At 41.4% G+C, this 21352-nt stretch overlaps 2 protein-coding genes across 3 annotated transcripts; both read right to left on the bottom strand.

Moving 5' to 3' along the window:
• Nucleotides 1-4796: 4796 nt before the first annotated feature.
• On the bottom strand, nt 4797-7089 carry LOC108437813 (complement C1q-like protein 2). Of its 2 annotated transcripts, none has more exons than XM_017715181.2 (4): nt 6896-7089; nt 6324-6371; nt 5552-5680; nt 4797-5444 (listed from the first exon to the last, which is right to left on the bottom strand). In XM_017715181.2, the coding sequence occupies exons 1-4, from the start codon at nt 7032-7034 to the stop codon at nt 5167-5169; spliced, it is 594 nt and encodes a 197-aa protein (XP_017570670.1). In that variant the 5' UTR covers nt 7035-7089; the 3' UTR covers nt 4797-5166. The 2 variants fall into 2 exon arrangements, with proteins under 2 accessions (XP_017570670.1, XP_037402934.1); XM_037547037.1 differs by having other exon boundaries at nt 6309-6371.
• Nucleotides 7090-18555: 11466 nt separating this feature from the next.
• Nucleotides 18556-21072, bottom strand: LOC108437814 (collagen alpha-1(VIII) chain-like). Its single transcript, XM_017715182.2, has 4 exons — nt 20884-21072; nt 20253-20315; nt 19314-19442; nt 18556-19206 (listed from the first exon to the last, which is right to left on the bottom strand). The coding sequence occupies exons 1-4, from the start codon at nt 21020-21022 to the stop codon at nt 18926-18928; spliced, it is 612 nt and encodes a 203-aa protein (XP_017570671.1). The 5' UTR covers nt 21023-21072; the 3' UTR covers nt 18556-18925.
• Between the last annotated feature and the right edge of the window lie 280 nt (nt 21073-21352).

Here is a 21352-nt window from a genome sequence, read left to right on the forward strand (position 1 = left end):
CCCTAAAATGTGTTTGTGGTATCAAATAATGCTTCTTTGGGAAAGGCACAACCAAGAACTTCATTAACATGAAGAATTTAGAGATTCATGGTGAATATCTATCAGTTATAGCCAGTTGTGTTAATTATAGTCAGTTATGGCCAGATATGGTTAAACCGCCATAGAAAATATTGCACAATGGAAACTTTTTTTTTTCATCCGTAATTATGAACCTATCTGTGATCATCAGACTGTACCTGCAAAGAATTGAATCATCGCCATCATCATCATGATGACTTGCCAGAGCTGCATTTTTATGAACATCAGCATGGGAGTCGTCCTTCGTTTCAAGTGAACTGCTTTTGCAGTTGGTCGCCACTTTAACAATGGTCACATTTCAGGGAAGGTAGAGGACGCGTTCTAGCTGTAGGCTTTTCACATCCTGAACTCAAGCCAGTCTTTTGTTGACAGAAGAATCTGAAAAGATGTTCCAACTTATTTCATTACATTACATTACGTTTAGCAGATGCTTTTATCCAAAGCGACTTACAAATAATGAGGTACATAGAACAAACATAGTCAGGCCTTAAAGGAGGCCAAAGGGTAATAGCGTGGGTAGAGAAGGGAAGGAGGGCAAGAAGGAGATGAGGTTGGTAGTGGTTAGATTGCAAGAGGCGATTAGAGTAAGTGCTCCCTGAAGAGCTCTGTCTTCAGGAGTTTCTTAAAAATAGCGAGGGACGCCCCTGCTCTGACAGTGGAAGGTAGCTTGTTCCACCATTGGGGAATCATGTATGAGAACAGTCTCGATTGCTTTGTGTGAATGTTTGGCAAAGCTAAGCAACGTTCAATGGAGGATCGCAGCGGCCGGGCGGTGCTGTAAGCCTTTAGGAGCGAGTGCAGGTAGGAAGGAGCCTGCTCTGTTAACACCTTGTAGGCAATCGTAAGAGTTTTAAATTTGATACGAGCAGCAACCGGTAACCAGTGGAGCTCAATGAGCAGTGGGGTGACATGCTCCCGTTTTGGTTGGTTAAAGACCAGACGCGCTGCAGCGTTCTGAACCATCTTCAGTGGTTTTACAACACAGGCCGGGAGGCCCGTTTGTATGGCATTGCAGTAGTTGAGGTGTGAGATGACCACTGCTTGTACCAAGAGTTGGGTGGCTTGTTGTGTTAGAAACAGCCGTATCTGTCTGATGTTGTACAGCGCAAAGCGGCAGGACCGAGCCACCGAGGCAACATGGTGCGTAAAGGAGAGTTGGTCATCTACCATAACCCCCAGGTTCCTAGCAACCTTTGTCGGGGAGAGTGAGAGTGAGTCGATGGTTATGGTGAAGTTGTGTTGAATGGATTGTTTAGCTGGTATAACCAGAAGTTCAGACTTGGACAGGTTTAGTTGAAGGTGGTGTTCCTTCATCCATGTGGATATGTCCGAGCGGCACTGCGATATCCACAAAGAGATCGACGGGTCATCAGGCGGGAATGACAGATAGAGCTGGGTGTCGTCAGCATAGCAATGGTACGAGAAGACATGTGAGCATGTGTATTTCATTTAACTGTCCTCTTGGTCCACCAACTGACAGGAAACAAATATAGAAAATTCACATTTTCCTTTAATATATACATGGGAAAATTCCATCGCACATGGATTCTATTGGTTCAGGTGATGCTCTGTATTTGCTGCTAAGGGTACAGATGATGCTTAAATGCAAGGCTGTCAGTTCTTAGCATAGACAGTGGAGAAACAAGTTCATGTCGCATAGTGTACACCTTAGTGTTGTTGGTGGTACCTATATGTGTATCAGCTGCCCCCCTGCAAACTTAGAATTCAGCTTGTGCAATCTACTTCTGCATTTTCTCCTTCTGAGGTCTGTGTGTGTGTGTCACATGAGCATGCTCCTCAATATAAGAACCAGATGCCGATCGCCTCGTACATACAACCTGTTGGCAACTGAATCTTTTCACTCTCTATACCGTAATTATCTCAGGATGAGGGCCACTCTGGTTCTGCTTTGGTTTTTCGTGTCTTGTGTTCAGCTCTTGAGAGGTGATGACCAGCTCGCAGTTGAGGACCAAACTTGCCTTCTTCGTGAGCTGAAGGACATGGTCAAGCAGCTGAAGTACAGTCAAAGCCAGATTGATGAGCTGAAGAAACAAAACTCAGGTAAATTAAATGATCTCAACTGAAAAAAGTTCCCCGGTAACAAGTTTTCACAAAACGGAATAGTTCTGAACCCTGAAAACCTGTATGGACATAAAAGAAGGTCAAGCAACTCCACAAATTAGTTCAGTACATTTTTTGAATGTTCCATATTGTTTGACATTGTTCTACAAAGTTTCATGCTGTTTACAATGTTTTATTTTAACAATGTATATTTTAAATAAGTGCTTAATTAAATTTGCTGACAGGTGATTAGCTTTGGACTGAGAGGCTTTATGTAATCATTTATAAATTATTGTTATTGTTGAATATTATTATTATTATTATTATTATTATTATTACTATTAATAAGCAACAAATAAGCAATAACAAAAAAATAAGCAAGAAAGCTCGAATCAGTGCAGGAAAGTCTGTTAGTGTGACAAGTAACGATGACTGAAATACAGTCTGTACGTATCAGTTCATGATGTCACTTTTATTACTCAGCTCATTTATTTATTTATATATAGACGGGATACTTGTCTGGTCCCTTGCGAGACTGACCCTGCTGCTGAAACGTCCCGTGTAACGTCATTACAGTCTTTACTCGCATTAGCACTGAAGCTCTCAATAGTGCTTTAATGAAGGGGGTTTATTTGGTCAATAATCTGATTCTGTGTTTAAATGTCTGGATAGTTGTTTGTTTGTTGTGTGTTTCACAGCTTTGAAGGGGAGAGTGGACTCTACTGAACTGACTGTGGAAACGCTGAGAAAGGAGTCTACAAGTAAGACTTACATGTTGAACAGAAAAATTATTTTTCTAATCCCTTATTAGAAAGCTGAGCAAATTGTGGTATTTCTGCATAAAACCCCAAAAATAAACATTAGGGCAATCTAACAAAATGGGTTTGTGGTCAGGTCAGGAGATGTAGGTCATTTGCAGGAGTAAAATGGTTTTATTTTGGGCAGTGCTTGGTGCTTTGTGCACTGGTGGGCAGTCATGCTGGAACAGGAAGGGCCGTCCCCAAACAGTTCCTACAAAGTTGGGAGCATTAAATTGTCCAAAATCTCTTGGTGCTGAAGCTTTAAGAGCTCCTTTCACTGGAACTAAGGGGCCGAGCCAAACTCCTGAAAAACAACCCCACACCATGATCCCCCCTCCACCAAACTTTACACTCGGCAAAATGCACTCAGACAATTACCGTTCTCCTGGCAACTACTAAACCCAGACTCGTCCATTGGATTTCCAGACGGAGAAGCGTGATTGGTAACTTCAGAGAACACGTCTCCACTGCTCTAGAGTCCAGTGGCGGCGCTTTACACAACTGCATTTGATGCTTTACATTGCGCTTGGTGATGTAAGGCTTGGATGCAGCTGCTCGCCCATGGAAACCCATTCCATGAAGCTCTCTATGCTGCTCTTGAGCTGATCTGAAGGCCACATGAAGGTTGGAGGTCTGTTGTGATTGACTCTGCAGAAAGTTGGTGACCTCTGCGCACTATGCCCCTCAGCATCCGCTGACCCCGCTCTGTCATTTTACGTGGCCGACCACTTCGTGTCTGAGCTGCTGTCGTTCCCAATCGCTTCCACTTTGTTATAATTCCACTGACAGTGGACTGTGGAATATTTAGTAGTGAGGAAATTTCACAACTGGACTTGCTGCACAGGTGGTGTCCGATCACGGTACCACGCTGGAATTCACTGAGCTGCTGAGAGCGACCCATTCTTTCACTAATGTCTGTAGAAGCAGTCTGCAGGCCGAGGGGGCTTGGCTTTATACACCTGTGGCCATGGAAGTGACTGGAACACCTGAATTCAATGATTTGGATGGATGAGTGAAAACCTTTGGCAATATAGTGTATTTCCAAGTTGGCCTTGGAACAGCTCAGTATCCTGCAGAACGAGCCGGAGGAAGTTACAGTGGGCCTCTCTGTCAACAGAGACTCCCTGTTTCCTCTATTGCTATGGCGACACCCTAGTTGAATTGTTGACATACTTTGAAGGTGCCTGTTGCCCTTTACATTGTGTGTAAATTTCATGATAAATGAACCCAGAGAAATGGGCCAAAATGACTTGGAACAAAGTCTGGATCCATTGACTTACATTGAAAATAAATGTTTTTTCCTTGTCCTGGAAAAATACCATTTTGGAGATTCCAACAACAGCGATATGTGTTTTCACGGTAATTAAGATGCGTCCTGATTCTTCAGTCGTTTTCTAGTGAGCATGTGTACATGAACTATTTCCCATCTCCAACTGGACTCCAATCAGAAACACATTCATGGGAAAAAGTTTTGCTAATTTATATGCACCTATATGAAGGCTTAGTGAATATTATTTGGAGCACAAATTCAAAACTAAATTTTAGCCCATATTTTTTACAATTACACACATTTGGCAGATCCTCTTACACAGAGTAACTGTTGTATTGTATTATCTGTCTTGCCCAAGGACTCTTATTGGTATATAGGTGTGTTCAGTCTGATAGATAATCAAACCCCAGTCTTCTATGAGAAGAGCAGTAATATTGCCAACTACACTACCAAATGAATTAAAGGGCTAAAATTTCCCTGCATGTTCAGTTCAGCTTCCTCTGGAATCACTACACACACATTTTGAATATAGGGCCACTTGCTTTCAATGACAAACGTCACTTTAGGAAATAAACACAACACACTTGTGCGGTACAAAATGATACTTTATGGACATGAAGCATTTTTACCACATTTTTGTGATGCTAGAAATGGCAAGGAATGGTGAGGAACTTAAAGCAGAGAAAGTCGTAATATATTTCGAGTAAAGAAGAAAGCATCAAGCTACATAATTGTTCTGTATTCTGATCTACTTATAGTGGCTGTTTTTACCCGGTTCAATGATTTCTGGCACTTAATGTCATTTATTGTTTAATAATCTCTCCCACATTTTAAAAATGCAGGTCACATTTTATATGCACTGTGAAACGTATCAGCTACAGAAGCCAAAGGCTGTATATTGTGAAATGAAGTCTTAGAACTTCGAATGCACAATTTGTCCTCACCAGTAAAAGCATTTCACATAGGAAACAGCAGAAAACCACTGAAAGTACAATGGTTGTCGCTGTTGTCAGAAACCTGACTTTTTTGTCTGAGCTTAATATAGACATGATCTCCTTTCTGCAGCAGCAGAGTGGCTCCACCAACAGCGTATTTATACTGTCCTTTTGGGTATTTAGTCACGTCTAAAATTTTCGTATGATTTTTGTACAAACATACAGCCAGCCAGTATGAACTGATACCAAGTAAATTAAACCTGAAGTAATAGACGCCTCTGAGTGGAGCAGTGAAAACACCTGCAGGAGGAGAAACAGATGGATCAGTACAGCGTCTCTACACCACCAGAGAGAAGAACCAGACCAGACCAGACATCAGACACTGTCTCTGGAGTGACTGCATTTACCTGTGATTGGACTGAATGCTTTTCCAACATCTGTGATTTTTTTGCGGAAAACCACTGTAACGTCAGAGCTGTGAGGCCCAAAATTGCCGTTTAGGCCTGAAGCATATGAGAACGCCACCTTTGCCGTGTCTGCAGACAGAAACATGTATTTGATCTCTTCCCATGAGAGGGATGGACAGAGTGGTTTGAAGAACTACTGACCTGATCATTGCAAAAAGCTCTCTTATCAGGTAAAATCATCTCCAATATAGTCAATAAATTGCTGTAAGCTTAATTTAAGATTATGTAACTCATTTCTAGACATTTTTTGCTTGTTTTACGTAATTTTATCAAGTAAAAATAATCACAATCATCTGCCAGTATAGTGAGATAATTTTATCCAATAAAATGACCTAAAACACGTAACATTGAGAAATATCTGAAAATAAGCTTGATAATCTCATAATAAGTGCACAACCATCTCAAAATGGGAAATATTAGATATGACGACTAGATTTAAGATCACTTCATTTGACACGAGGCTATTTTTCTGCAGTGCCTCTGAATTTTAAATGATTATTAGTTTACAGTGTGACTGACAGCAGCACACACGCCATATTTAAGCCTGTTTTTATTCTCCTCACTCAGTAATTATGCTTCTCCGACCCCCTTCCCTTTGAGGAAACTCCTCCTGCTCCTTCCTGGCTCCATCATTGTTGCTCAGTTTTCTAATGAAGTATTTTAAAAATGATTTTTCTGTTTCACATTTAAGTCTTACTTGAATGCTCCTCACCTGGTTCTTCAGCACTCAGTTCAGTAGAGTCCACACTCCCCTCCAGCCCTGTGACACACACAAAGAATCCAACCAACTAAACACAGAATCAGGTTTTACACCAAATGGACCACTTTATATATATTCTAATGAGATATAAAAAGGGTCATATGTTAATATATATTTTAGCATTTCAAGTTTCATAAAGATGAAAGATTCGTGAACATAAATAAGTGAATGTTGGTGTTTAATAAACACAGAGTTGTGCTATTTTTTCCAGTTCTGTTCTCTTTAATATCTGTCAAGTGAATTATAACTCAGTTCAGAAGCGGAAAAAAACTAACCAACAACCTTAAAGCCCAGTTTAAAACATTACAAACTTTATAAACAGCATGAAACAATGTGGAATAACGAGCAACGAAGTGCAGAATAAAATTATCTGAATTTTTCAAACAAATTTCATTTGATTTTCCAAACTTGTGGAACTGTATGACCTTCATAGATGTTCATTCAGCGTTACGGTCTGAAGCAAAACAAGTCAAAGCCATTGTGAAAAAAGGTTGTTTGGGGAGCTTTCAGATCATTTGATTTACCTGCGTCTTGTTTCTTCAGCTCTTCAATCTGGCTTTGGGTGAACTCAGTCTGCTCGTCCCCCACAACCAGCTGGTCAACAGCTCTATGGAGATGAACAGAAGACAAGCAGAGCAAAAGCAGAACCACGCTGACCCTCATCCTGAGATGTTTTGTTTGAGATGTGTGTAGAGTGGAGGAGCTCGGATGAAAATGGGGTGAATGTAAAAGGCAATGAGCTTCTGATTCTTATATAGTGGAACATGCACAGATGCCCTCCACCCCGCCCCCCCCCCCCCCCCCACACACACACACACACATACACCCAAGAAAATGCAGAAGTATGTCTTCACACTTGCAAAAAGATCACAGAAGCCGATCTCTGTGAAAGTCCTTTTTGAACCTAGAACTGACATAGCTAACAAAAGGCCGGCCTGTTGAATAAACACAGTCAGAGAGTAATATTTAAACAATGTATTCAACCAGTGATTAATTTACTTCATCAGTAAAATGCTTTATCCATATGATTACTGTTGGTGGTGATGTTGGTTGAGAAACAGAAACTCTGTTTATTTTTTTTCCTGATCAACTTTTTGTTTCATTTTTCATTAAGTTTTACAGCAAGCATGGGGAAAGGTAAATGAATGTGGGAAGGCAGGGCTGTCGCATGCATTTTTAGGAATACAAACATCAGCAATAAAACAAACACAATACATAAACAACTACACAAACAACATTACCTGATTTTTATTCAACACTCAAAATCTTGAACACACACACACACACACACATCTTCTAAGCCTCCTCTCCTTCTGGGTCACAGGAGGTGCTGGAGCCTATCCAACTGGTCATCAGGTAGAAGGCTAAAAATCTTGAATGGAGTCATATAAATTCTTCAGTTTGTCCAGTTATTTTTGACTGTTGCCTTTCTATCTGGAATTTCATAACTACAAGCTGGGGGTGGGGGTGGTGGGGTGGTCCAAAGAGGTAAGTTTTGGTAGCTGTAAAACCTGCCATCACCATCCTTCGCTGAACTGAAGAAAACTAAAGAGCTAAGTCATCACTTAAAAGACATAAATATGATGACAGTGGAATACTGAGATCAAGTATTTTACACGAGATATCTACTGTAGAGGTCCACATATCTGCTAGATTCCCAGAACATATGCACATGCTGCCCACAGGACAGTATTGGCTGGATATTTTTGGTTGGTGGACTATTCTCAGTCCAGCAGTGACACTGAGGTGTTTAAAAGCTCCAGCAGCGCTGCAGACCATCAGCAAAGCTGTTTATATCGGCTAGTTACAGCCAGCTTTTTATGGACACTGGCAGTTTGAAAATATTAAAACTACCCAATTGTTTCCTACAGATTTTTACCCAAATTTGAAAAAAGAAATCAAATGGTGACTGAAACCATGGCAATGTAAATTCCCCTACATGCTTATAATGGAAGGCCTGATGTAAAAATCTAATCAAGTCCAGGATTACTGCATTGATGTGATAAGAGTTATGACTGGTATGTCAGAAGAAAATCTGGCAAAAAAAAAATAAAATAAAATAAAAATCCAAGGCTCCAGAGGAAGAGCTGGACATCATCGTTACCAGCAGTCCTAGAGACCTTGAGACCAAGTGGTTTGGCCCCACACAAACCAACAGGTTTCATACCTATTGAGTTAATGACAGGCAGGGCAGTGAGATCAGTATTGGGTTCAGCAAATATCGAAGTTAGTACAGGGTTATTCATGAGGAACTGAGACAATAAGATTTTGAGTTACTCTATATATTACCATATATGGAAACACGCAGATCGCAGTACATACAAGTTAACAACAAAACTTTGAATTGAAGTCCCTGTAGTTACTGAATACTACATAATAACCCTTAGTGTGTAATAGGCTTGGGTTTTTAAGGTGTTAAATGGTCAGCAACGATGGCCAAACTCTCTAATTGTGTTGGTGAAGCAACGTCTGACACTGCAAACACATTCTGTACAGAAGCTCATACATGGTTTCACATATCAGTTGTTGAAGTGTGAAATGTGAAATGAAGTGTCAACAAACATTCTCATCACTTTATAATAACATTATACATATTTAAGGGTTAACAATGAAGGGCAGAGTTTGACTGGGTCAGTAAAAAAGCATGTTTTTGGTCATACTATCTGTTAGAGGGCACTTTCAAACATCTTTTTAACATTCAGCATCGTTTTTCAGTTTTGTGAAATTGCTGAAATATGTTGCCTAGAAGCAACATTGTGCAACATTGTGTGTGGGATGGATTTAGCCAGTCACAAGCCAGTTCTCATAAGCCAGATCTATATCATTTTGTCTTATTGTTGCCAAAATGTTGCCATGGCTACATTTCCCAAAAGGAACCCTGTACACCTTATTATATAAAAAAAATGATTTGAATTCAATAAGGTTAATTTTATGCAAGAAAGGTGGGTAACACTTTATTTGGATGGTCCACTGTAGATGTTTTGTGAATGCTCAGCATGTGTTTAAGTAACATTCATCTAAATAATTATTAAATGAAACTGAACTTACATTTCCTTTTACAGCATTTAGCAGACGCTCTTATCCAGAGTGACTTACAAGAAGTGCTTTGTCTATCTAGAGAAAGTATCTTTGGTAGATACCAATAGGTTAGAGAAAAAGACAGTCCTGAGCTCAAGTACTGCTAGAAGTGAAAGTCACTAGATACCCAGAAAAAAGGAACAGAGTTGAACACAGAACTCTGTGCCGTACAATGTAATACAACACAGTAAACTACAATACACGATGCATTCAACAATAAAGTAAACTACAGTACACAATGCAATACAATGTAATATAATATATAAGTGCAGCACAATATATTGCAAACAATACTTAATTCAATGCTCGTTTAAGTGTTGTGTAAAGAGATATGTCTTCAGTCTGCGTTTGAAGACAGCAAGAGACTCTGCTGTACAGACAGCCAGCGGGAGTTCGTTCCACCACCTGTGCGCCAGTACAGAGAAGATTCTCGACGCTTGTGTTCCATGCACCTTGAAGGATGGCAGGTCAAGCCAAGCTGTATTCAAAGCTCGAAGGGCTCGTGGTGCAGTTCAAGATTTCACCATTGCCATCAAGTCGGTAGGGTCTGGTCCATTTTTGGCTTTGTAAGCCAGCATTAGGGTTTTAAATCTGATGTATGCAGCTACAGGAAGCCAGTGAAGGGAGCGCAACAGTGGGGTGATGTGGCTGAACTTGGGGAGATTGAAGACGAGCCGTGCTGCCGCATTCTGGATGAGTTGCAGAGGCTTGATGGCCTGCATGGGAAGACCAGCCAAGAGTGAGTTGCAGTAGTCAAGCCTTGAGATGACAAGAGACTGCACTAGCACCTGGGTGGCCTCTCGGGTGAGGAAGGGTCGGATCCTATGGATGTTGTACAGGAGAAACCTGCATGACCAAGTTAGGTTTGCAATGTGAGTCGAGAACGATAACTGGCCATCCAGAGGCACACCAAGAATCAGAGTTCTCGAATGAGATGGCAAGATCATGATGAGGACCTGTAGCTGCAGGGATGAATATCAGCTCAGTCTTGCTAGAATTGAGTTCCAGGTGGTGAGCTGCCATCCATGAAGAGATGTCAGACAGACATGCCAAGATGTGACTGGAAACCTGTGTGTCAGAGGGTGAGAAAGAAAACATTAGTTAAGTATCATCAGCATAACGGTGATGAGAGAAGCCATGAGAAGATATTACATCACCAAGAGAGTTAGTGTAAAGAGAAAAGAGGACCGAGCACTGAGCCTTGTGGGACACCAGTGGAGAGCCTGGATGGAGAGGATGTGAACCCTCTCCATGTTACCTGATACGAGCAATCCTCCAGATAGGACTTGAACCACTTCCATGCATAGCCAGTGATTCCAAGGTTGGTGAGGATGTCCAGAAGGATCGTATGGTTGTCTGTGTCAAAAGCTGCTGAGAGATCAAGAAGGATCAGGACAGATGACAGTTTGGCTGATCTTGCTGATTGGAGCTTCTCGGTCACTGCTATAAGGTTGTTTCTGTTGAGTGCACTGGTTTGAAGCCAGACTGGTTGGGGTCCTGGAGCTGGTTCTGTGTGAGAAAGAGAGAAAGTTGATTATAGACTTTTTGAAAGGAAAGAAAGAAGTGATACCGGTCTGTAGTTGTTGACATCAGAGCTGTCAAGCATGGGTTTCTTCAAGATGGGAAGTATTCTTGCAGTCTTGAAAGTTGATGGAACTTCTCCTGATGCCAAGGACTTGTTGATGAGAAAAGTGATGAAGGGCAGTAGGTCCTTGGAGATTGACTGATGCAGATGGGATGGGCCAATGCAGATGGGAAAGGATCCAGTGGGTCGGTGGTTGATGTGGGTCCAATTGAGCTTTTACAGATGAGTCTCAGTCTGGATGCATTTGTGAAGGAAGTGCTGGATTCAAGAAAAGAGCCAAAGATTCATGTTCATGCTGGAGAATTTTGAAGGGTTTAGAGGACGAGATGATGCACCTCCATCTCTTCTGCATCCGCGTTCAAAATCCACGTTACCAGCATAGTTACATAGTTACTGATACTTTAACACTTGTTTTGAGAAGCTGAAAGATTCTGCAGATTTACAGAAAAGAACGGTATTGGAACCAGTAGGGGGCAGTGTTACACCACCATATCTGTTGTAAAAAGTGGAAATCATGCCAATGAGTTGTCACTGCTGTTATAAATCTGACTGTGACTTCCGAGCTTACTCATATGTTCCTTTCGGAATTCCGTCATGTCTAAGAATTTCTCTTCATTTTTGTACAAACATACAGCCAGCCTGTGTGCCCTGCTGGAACCAAGTACCTTAAACCTGAAGTAATAGACACCTCTGAGTGGAGCCGTGAAAACATCTGCAGGAGGAGAAACAGATGGATCAGAGTCTCTACACCATCAGAGAGAAGAACCAAACCAGACATCAGACACTGTCACTGTACTGACTGCACATTTACCTCTGATTGGACTGAATGCGTTTCCAGTGTTTGTGATCTCTTTGCTGAAAACCAGTGTGGTGTCCACACTGAAAGTCCCCAAGTGGCTATTTAAGTCTGAAGTGTTACATGTTGCTCAGCTTTTATTTGAATAAAGCCTTTGAAAAATGATCTTTCTGTTTTAAGGTGTAAGTCTTACTTGCGTTCTCCTCTCTCAGTGCTTCCACACCCACTTCAGTAAAGACTACCCTCCCCTCCAAAGCTGTGGGACACAAAACAAGTAAACAACTATCCAACCAGCTGAACGCAGAATCAGATTATTGACCAAATGAATCACTTTCATTAAAGCACCATTGAGAGTCGTGATCAGCGCTAATACGAGTAAAGAGGATCGAGACCTTCCACGGGACGTTTTAGCAGCAGGGTAAGTCTCTCGTACCGGCAGCATGCAAGTATCAAATGGCTTTTCATGTGGTGTTAAATGGTCAGCAACGATGGCCAAACTCTCTAATTGTGTTGGTGAAGCAACGTCTGACACTGCAAACACATTCTGTACAGAAGCTCATACATGGTTTCACATATCAGTTGTTGAAGTGTGAAATGTGAAATGAAGTGTCAACAAACATTCTCATCACTTTATAATAACATTATACATATTTAAGGGTTAACAATGAAGGGCAGAGTTTGACTGGGTCAGTAAAAAAGCATGTTTTTGGTCATACTATCTGTTAGAGGGCACTTTCAAACATCTTTTTAACATTCAGCATCGTTTTTCAGTTTTGTGAAATTGCTGAAATATGTTGCCTAGAAGCAACATTGTGCAACATTGTGTGTGGGATGGATTTAGCCAGTCACAAGCCAGTTCTCATAAGCCAGATCTATATCATTTTGTCTTATTGTTGCCAAAATGTTGCCATGGCTACATTTCCCAAAAGGAACCCTGTACACCTTATTATTTAAAAAAAAATGATTTGAATTCAATAAGGTTAATTTTATGCAAGAAAAGTGGGTAACACTTTATTTGGATGGTCCACTGTAGATGTTTTGTGAATGCTCAGCATGTGTTTAAGTAACATTCATCTAAATAAGTATTAAATGAAACTGAACTTACATTTCCTTTTACAGCATTTAGCAGACGCTCTTATCCAGAGTGACTTACAAGAAGTGCTTTGTCTATCTAGAGAAAGTATCTTTGGTAGTTACCAATAGGTTAGAGAAAAAGACAGTCCTGAGCTCAAGTACTGCTAGAAGTGAAAGTCACTAGATACCCAGAAAAAAGGAACAGAGTTGAACACAGAACTCTGTGCCGTACAATATAATACAACACAGTAAACTACAATACACGATGCATTCAACAATAAAGTAAACTACAATACACAATGCAATACAATGTAATATAATATATAAGTGCAGCACAATATATTGCAAACAATACTTAATTCAATGCTCATTTAAGTGCTGTGTAAAGAGATATGTCTTCAGTCTGCGTTTGAAGACAGCAAGAGACTCTGCTGTACAGACAGCCAGCGGGAGTTCGTTCCACCACCTGAGCGCCAGTACAGAGAAGATTCTCGATGCTTGTGTTCCATGCACCTTGAAGGATGGCAGGTCAAGCCAAGCTGTATTCAAAGCTCGAAGGGCTCGTGGTGCAGTTCAAGATTTCACCATTGCCATCAAGTCGGTAGGGTCTGGTCCATTTTTGGCTTTGTAAGCCAGCATTAGGGTTTTAAATCTGATGTATGCAGCTACAGGAAGCCAGTGAAGGGAGCGCAACAGTGGGGTGATGTGGCTGAACTTGGGGAGATTGAAGACGAGCCGTCTTCACCTGGGTGGCCTCTCGGGTGAGGAAGGGTCGGATCCTATGGATGTTGTACAGGAGAAACCTGCATGACCAAGTTAGGTTTGCAATGTGAGTCGAGAATGATAACTGGCCATCCAGAGGCACACCAAGAATCAGAGTTCTCGAATGAGATGGCAAGATCATGATGAGGACCTGTAGTTGCAGGGATGAATATCAGCTCAGTCTTGCTAGAATTGGGCTCCAGGTGGTGAGCTGCCATCCATGAAGAGATGTCAGACAGACATGCCAAGATGTGACTGGAAACCTGTGTGTCAGAGGGTGAGAAAGAAAACATTAGTTAAGTATCATCAGCATAACGGTGATGAGAGAAGCCATGAGAAGATATTACATCACCAAGAGAGTTGGTGTAAAGAGAAAAAGGACCGAGCACTGAGCCTTGTGGGACACCAGTGGAGAGCCTGGATGGAGAGGATGTGAACCCTCTCCATGTTACCTGATACGAGCAATCCTCCAGATAGGACTTGAACCACTTCCATGCATAGCCAGTGATTCCAAGGTTGGTGAGGATGTCCAGAAGGATCGTATGGTTGTCTGTGTCAAAAGCTGCTGAGAGATCAAGAAGGATCAGGACAGATGACAGTTTGGCTGATCTTGCTGATTGGAGCTTCTCGGTCACTGCTATAAGGTTGTTTCTGTTGAGTGCACTGGTTTGAAGCCAGACTGGTTGGGGTCCTGGAGCTGGTTCTGTGTGAGAAAGAGAGAAAGTTGATTATAGACTTTTTGAAAAGGAAAGAAAGAAGTGATACCGGTCTGTAGTTGTTGACATCAGAGCTGTCAAGCATGGGTTTCTTCAAGATGGGAAGTACTCTTGCAGTCTTGAAAGTTGATGGAACTTCTCCTGATGCCAAGGACTTGTTGATGAGAAAAGTGATGAAGGGCAGTAGGTCCTTGGAGATTGACTGATGTAGATGGGATGGGCCAATGCAGATGGGAAAGGATCCAGTGGGTCGGTGGTTGATGTGGGTCCAATTGAGCTTTTACAGATGAGTCTCAGTCTGGATGCATTTGTGAAGGAAGTGCTGGATTCAAGAAAAGAGCCAAAGATTCATGTTCATGCTGGCGAATTTTGAAGGGTTTGGAGGACGAGATGATGCACCTCCAGCTCTTCTGCATACGCGTTCAAAATCCACGTTACCAGCATAGTTACATAGTTACTGATACTTTAACACTTGTTTTGAGAAGCTGAAAGATTCTGCAGATTTGCAGAAAAGAACGGTATTGGAACCAGTAGGGGGCAGTGTTACACCACCATATCTGTTGTAGAAAGTGGAAATCATGCCAATGAGTTGTCACTGTTATAAATCTGACTGTGACTTCCGAGCTTACTCATATGTTCCTTTCGGAATTCCGTCATGTCTAAGAATTTCTCTTCATTTTTGTACAAACATACAGCCAGCCTGTGTGCCCTGCTGGAACCAAGTACCTTAAACCTGAAGTAATAGACACCGCTGAGTGGAGCCGTGAAAACATCTGCAGGAGGAGAAACAGATGGATCAGAGTCTCTACACCATCAGAGAGAAGAACCAAACCAGACATCAGACACTGTCACTGTACTGACTGCACATTTACCTCTGATTGGACTGAATGCGTTTCCAGTGTTTGTGATCTCTTTGCTGAAAACCAGTGTGGTGTCCACACTGAAAGGCCCCAAGTGGCCATTTAAGTCTGAAGTGTTACATGTTGCTCAGCTTTTATTTGAATAAATCCTTTGAAAAATGATCTTTCTGTTTTAAGGTGTAAGTCTTACTTGCGTTCTCCTCTCTCAGTGCTTCCACACCCACTTCAGTAAAGACTACCCTCCCCTCCAAAGCTGTGGGACACACAAAACAAGTAAACAACTATCCAACCAGCTGAACGCAGAATCAGATTATTGACCAAATGAATCACTTTCATTAAAGCACCATTGAGAGTCGTGATCAGCACTAATATGAGTAAAGAGGATCGAGACCTTCCACGGGACGTTTTAGCAGCAGGGTAAGTCTCTCATACCGGCAGCACGCAAGTATCAAATGGCTTTTCATGTGGGCTTCCAATTAATTCAGATAAATTTGCATTGGGCTATCTATATTATATTAAGCTTTACTCACTCTTCAAATTGGGAGTGGATACTGAAGACCGACCACATAATCTTTATTCAACTCTTTAGTCAAGACAGCAGAAACAACACCAGAAAAGAATCAGTGTTTATATTAATGATCATTTCTGTCACTACACAACAAGCGGGAGTTCACAGTTAAAGTGTGAGCGTGCCGCTGTAGCAGGTGACACAATATGCTCCATTTTAACTAGCTTATAAAGGCCACACTCTACTCGATGGGGTGAGGAGCTCAGTCTTTCAGGAGGAGCTTAAGTAGAGCCACTACTCCTCCAGATTGAAAGGAGACAGTTGAGGTGGCTTGGACGTCTGATTCGGATGCCCCCCTGGCCACCTGCCATTGGAGGTTTACCAAGCACAGCTTACTGGGACGAGAGGTTGTTGTAGGACTTGCTGGAGGGATTATACACTATATTGCCAAAAGTGTTTGGTCATCTGCCTTCACATGCATATGAACTTGAGTGACATCCCATTCTTAATCCAAAGGAGAAAGTATCTTTGCTAGTTACCAATAGCTTAGAGAAAAGACAGTCCTGAGCTCAGATACTGCTAGAAACAAATATGTCACTGCAGACACCAAGAGAAAAACAAACAGAGTTGAACGCAGAACTCTGTGCCATTCAATGCAATAAAATAACAATAAGATACAATACCATAAACTACAATACACAGTGCAGTACAATAAAATAAGTGCAGCTTATAGTTCACTGCTCATTTAAGTGCTGTGTAAAGAGATGAGTCTTCAGTCTGCGTTTGAAGACAGCAAGAGACTCTGCTGTTCAGACAGCCAGTGGGAGTTCATTCCACCACCTGGGTGCCAGTACAGAGTAGTCAAGCCTTGAGATGACCGGAGACTGCACTAGCACCTGGGTGGCCTCTCGAGTGAGGAAGGGTCGGATCCTCCGGATGTTGTACAGTAGATATCTGCATGACCGAGTTAGGTTTGCAATGTGAGTCGAGAACGAGAACTGGCCATCCAGGGTCACACCAAGACTTCTTGCCTCTGCAAATGGAACAATCAGGGAGTTCTCGAATGAGATGGCAAGATCATGAATATCAGCTCAGTCTTGCTGGGATTGAGCTTCAGGTGGTGGGCTGCCATCCATGTAGAGATGTCAGACAAGCATGCTGAGATGAAAAGTTGGGAGCATGAAATTGTCCAAAATCTCTTGGTGCTGAAGCTTTAAGACTTCCTTTCACTGGAACTAAGGGGCCAAGCCCAACTCCTGAAAAACAACCCCACACCATGATCCCCTCTCCACCAAGCTTTACACTCGGCACAATGCAGTCAGACTACTTTACACTCAGCACAATGCAACTGCCAAACCCAGACTCGTCTATTGGATTTCCAGATGGAGAAGTGTGACTGGTCACTCTAAAGGACACATCTCCACTGCTGTAGAGTCCAGTGCCGGCGCTTTACCCCATTGCATGCAATGCTTTGCATTGTGCTTGGTGATGTAAGGCTTGGATGCAGCTGTTCGGCCATGGAAACCCATTCCATGAAGCTCTCTGCACTGTTCTTAAGCTGATCTGAAGGCCACATGAAGTTTGGAGGTCTGTAGTGATTGACTCTGCAGAAAGTCGTTGACCTCTGTGCACTATGCCCCTCAGCATCGGCTGACCCCGCTCTGTCATTTTACGTGGCCGAACACTTCGTGGCTGAGTTGCTGTTGTTCGTTCCACTTTGTTATAATCCCACTGACAGTTGACTGTGGAATATTTAGTAGTGAGGAAATTTCACGACTGGACTTGCTGCACAGGTGGCGTCCGATCACGGTACCACGCTGGAATTCACTGAGCTCCTGAGAGCGACCCATTCTTTCACTAATGTCTGTAGAAGCAGTCTGCAGGGCGAGGGGCTCGGCTTTATACACCTGTGGCCATGGAAGTGATTGGAACACCTGAATTCAATGATTTGGATGGATGAGTAAATTCTTTTGGCAATATAGTGTATTTCCAAGTTGGCCTTGGAACAGCTCAGTATCCCGCAGAGTGAGCCGGAGGAAGTTACAGCGGGCCTCTCTGTCAACAGAGACTCCCTGTTTCCTCTATTGCTATGGCGAAACCCTAGTTGAATTGTTGACATACTTTGAAGGTGCCTGTGGCCCTTTACATTGTGTGTAAATTTCATGATAAATGAACCCAGAGAAATGGGCCAAAATTACTTGGAACAAAGTCTGGATCCATTGACTTACATTGAAAATAAATGTTTTTTCCTTGTCCTGGAAAAATACCATTTTGGAGATTCCAACAACAGCGATATGTGTTTTCACGGTAATTAAGATGCGTCCTGATTCTTCAGTCATTTTCTAGTGAGCATGTGTACATTAACTATTTCCCATCTCCAACTGGACTGCAATCAGAAACACATTTATGGGAAAAAGTTTTGCTAATTTATATGCACCTATATGAAGGCTTAGTGAATATTATTTGGAGCACAAATCCAAAACTAAATTTTAGCCCATATTTTTTACATTTACACACATTTGGCAGATCTTCTTACATAGAGTCACTGTTGTATTGTATTATCTGTCTTGCCCAAGGACTCTTATTGGTATATAGGTGTGTTCAGTCTGATAGATAATCAAACCCCAGTCTTCTATGAGAAGAGCAGTAATATTGCCAACTACACTACCAAATGAATTAAAGGGCTAAAATTTCCCTGCATGTTCAGTTCAGCTTCCTCTGGAATCACTACACACACATTTTGAATATAGGGCCACTTGCTTTCAATGACAAACGTCACTTTAGGAAATAAACACAACACACTTGTGCGGTACAAAATGATACTTTATGGACATGAAGCATTTTTACCACATTTTTGTGATGCTAGAAATGGCAAGGAATGGTGAGGAACTTAAAGCAGAGAAAGTCGTAATATATTTCGAGTAAAGAAGAAAGCATCAAGCTACATAATTGTTCTGTATTCTGATCTACTTATAGTGGCTGTTTTTACCCGGTTCAATGATTTCTGGCACTTAATGTTATTTATTGTTTAATCATCTCTCCCACATTTTAAAAATGCAGGTCACATTTTATATGCACTCTGAAACGTATCAGCTACAGAAGCCAAAGGCTGTATATTGTGAAATGAAGTCTTAGAACTTCGAATGCAGAATTTGTCCTCACCAGTAAAAGCGCTTCACATAGGAAACAGCAGAAAACCACTGAAAGTGCAATGGTTGTCACTGTTGTCATAAACCTGACTTTGTTGTCTGAGCACAACATAGACATGATCTCCTTTCTGCAGCAGCAGAGTGGCTCCACCAACAGCGTATGTATACTTTCCTCTTGGGTATTTAGTCACGTCTAAAATTTTCTCATGATTTTTGTACAAACATGTAGCCAGCCTGTGAGAACTGCTGTGACCAAGTAAATTAAACCTGAAGTAATAGACGCCTCTGAGTGGAGCAGTGAAAACACCTGCAGGAGGAGAAGCAGATGGATCAGTACAGCGTCTCTACACCACCAGAGAGAAGAACCAAACCAGACCAGACATCAGACACTGTCTCTGGAGTGACTGCATTTACCTGTGACTGGACTGAATGCTTTTCCAACATCTGTGATTTTTTTGCGGAAAACCACTGTAATGTCAGAGCTGTGAGGCCCAAAATTGCCGTTTAGGCCTGAAGCATATGAGAACGCCACCTTTCGTCTTCCTGCAAACAGAGAAATGCACAGTCTCAGGGCAAATTTGATATTTTTCCATGAGAATGATTTACAATGCTGACCTGATCACTGGAAAAAGTAAATATAGCCAATAAATCTAATTGTAGAGATTGTTGTTATCTTAAATTAAGATTATGTAACTAATTTCTATATTTATTTATCTATGTTTTAAGTAATTTTATCAAGTAAAAATAATCACAATCATCTGCCAGTATAGTGAGATAATTTTACCCAATAAAATGACCTAAAACACGTAACATTGAGAAATATCTGAAAATAAGCTTGATAATCTCATAATAAGTGCACAACCATCTCAAAATGGGAAATATTAGATATGACGACTAGATTTAAGATCACTTCATTTGACACGAGGCTATTTTTCTGCAGTGCCTCTGACCTTTAAATGATTATTAGTTTACAGTGTGACTGACAGCAGCACACACGCCATATTTAAGCCTGTTTTTATTCTCCTCACTCAGTAATTATGCTTCTCCGACCTCCTTCCCTTTGAGGAAACTCCTCCTGCTCCTTCCTGGCTCCATCATTACCCTCCACCTGACAGTCCACCATGGAGTTCCAGCCAGAGGCTCTAGCACCGCATGTTCAGCTCCTCTAGTGCTTTGGCAGAGCTGGATTGTCCTTAATGAAGCTACTCTGCACATGGAGCCTGACTACACACTCAGTTTGTTATATTTACATACATTACATGTTTAGTTCTGAGATTTATTCAGATAAATGTTGCTCCGTTTTCTAATGAAGTATTTTAAAAATGATTTTTCTGTTTCATATTTAAGTCTTACTTGAATTCTCCTCTCCTGGTTCTTCAGCACTCAGTTCAGTAGAGTCCACACTCCCCTCCAGCCCTGTGACACACACAAAGAATCCAACCAACTAAACACAGAATCAGGTTTTACACCAAATGGACCACTTTATATATATATTCTAATGAGATATAAAATGGGTCATATGTTAATAAATATATAAATATATATATATATATATATTTATATATACATGTATACATATATACATATATATATTAGCATTTCAAGTTTCATAAAGATGAAATATTCGTGAACATAAATAAGTGAATGTTGGCGTTTCATAAACACAGAGTTGTGCTATTTTATCCAGTTCTGTTCTCTATAATATCTGTCATGTGAATTATAACTCAGTTCAGAAGCGGAAAAAACTAACCAACAACAACCTTAAAGCCCAGTTTAAAACATTACAAACTTTATAAACAGCATGAAACGCATGTGCAGAATTAAAATAATCTGAATTTTTCAAACAAATTTCATTCGATTTTCCAAACTTGTGGAACTGTATGACGTTCATAGATGTTCATTCAGTGTTACGGTCTGAAGCACAACAAGTCAAAGCCATTGTGAAAAAAGGTTGTTTGGGGAGCTTTCAGATCATTTGATTTACCTCTGTCTTGTTTCTTCAGCTCTTCAATCTGGCTTTGGGTGAACTCAGTCTGCTCGTCCCCCACAACCGGCTGGTCAACAGCTCTATAGAGATGAACAGAAGACAAGCAGAGCAAAAGCAGAACCACGCTGACCCTCATCCTGAGATGTTTTGGTTGAGATGTGTGTAGAGTGGAGGAGCTCGGATGAAAATGGGGTGAATGTAAAAGGCAATGATCTTCTGATTCTTATATAGTGGAACATGCACAGATGAGCCCACCCCCCACCCCCCCACCCCCCACACATACACACACACATACATACATACATCAAAATGCAGAAGTAGGTCTTCACACTTGCAAAAAGATCACAGAAGCCGATCTCTGTGAAAGTCCTTTTGAGCCTAGAACTGACATAGCTAACAAAAGGCCGGCCTGTTGAATAAACACAGTCAGAGAGTAATATTTAAACAATGTATTCAACCAGTGATT

This window comes from Pygocentrus nattereri, chromosome 18 (genome assembly GCF_015220715.1).
Source record: "Pygocentrus nattereri isolate fPygNat1 chromosome 18, fPygNat1.pri, whole genome shotgun sequence".
Taxonomy (NCBI): Eukaryota; Metazoa; Chordata; class Actinopteri; order Characiformes; family Serrasalmidae; genus Pygocentrus; species Pygocentrus nattereri.

What these genes read in the sequence shown, in the direction of transcription:
- LOC108437814 (XM_017715182.2), bottom strand. Translation starts at nt 21,022, where the DNA reads ATGAGGGTCAGCGTGGTTCTGCTTTTGCTCTGCTTGTCTTCTGTTCAT. An exon ending in GCTGAAGAAACAAGACAGAG is followed by an intron (nt 20,316 to 20,883) that starts GTAAATCAAATG and finishes TGTGTGTCACAG; the next exon opens with GGCTGGAGGGGAGTGTGGAC. An exon ending in ACCAGGAGAGGAGAATTCAA is followed by an intron (nt 19,443 to 20,252) that starts GTAAGACTTAAA and finishes CTCTGTTTGCAG; the next exon opens with GAAGACGAAAGGTGGCGTTC.
- LOC108437813 (XM_037547037.1), bottom strand. Translation starts at nt 7,034, where the DNA reads ATGAGGGTCAGCGTGGTTCTGCTTTTGCTCTGCTTGTCTTCTGTTCAT. An exon ending in ACCAGGTGAGGAGCATTCAA is followed by an intron (nt 5,681 to 6,308) that starts GTAAGACTTAAA and finishes TTCTGTCTGCAG; the next exon opens with ACACGGCAAAGGTGGCGTTC. An exon ending in AGCATTCAGTCCAATCACAG is followed by an intron (nt 5,445 to 5,551) that starts GTAAATGCAGTC and finishes CTCCTCCTGCAG; the next exon opens with GTGTTTTCACTGCTCCACTC.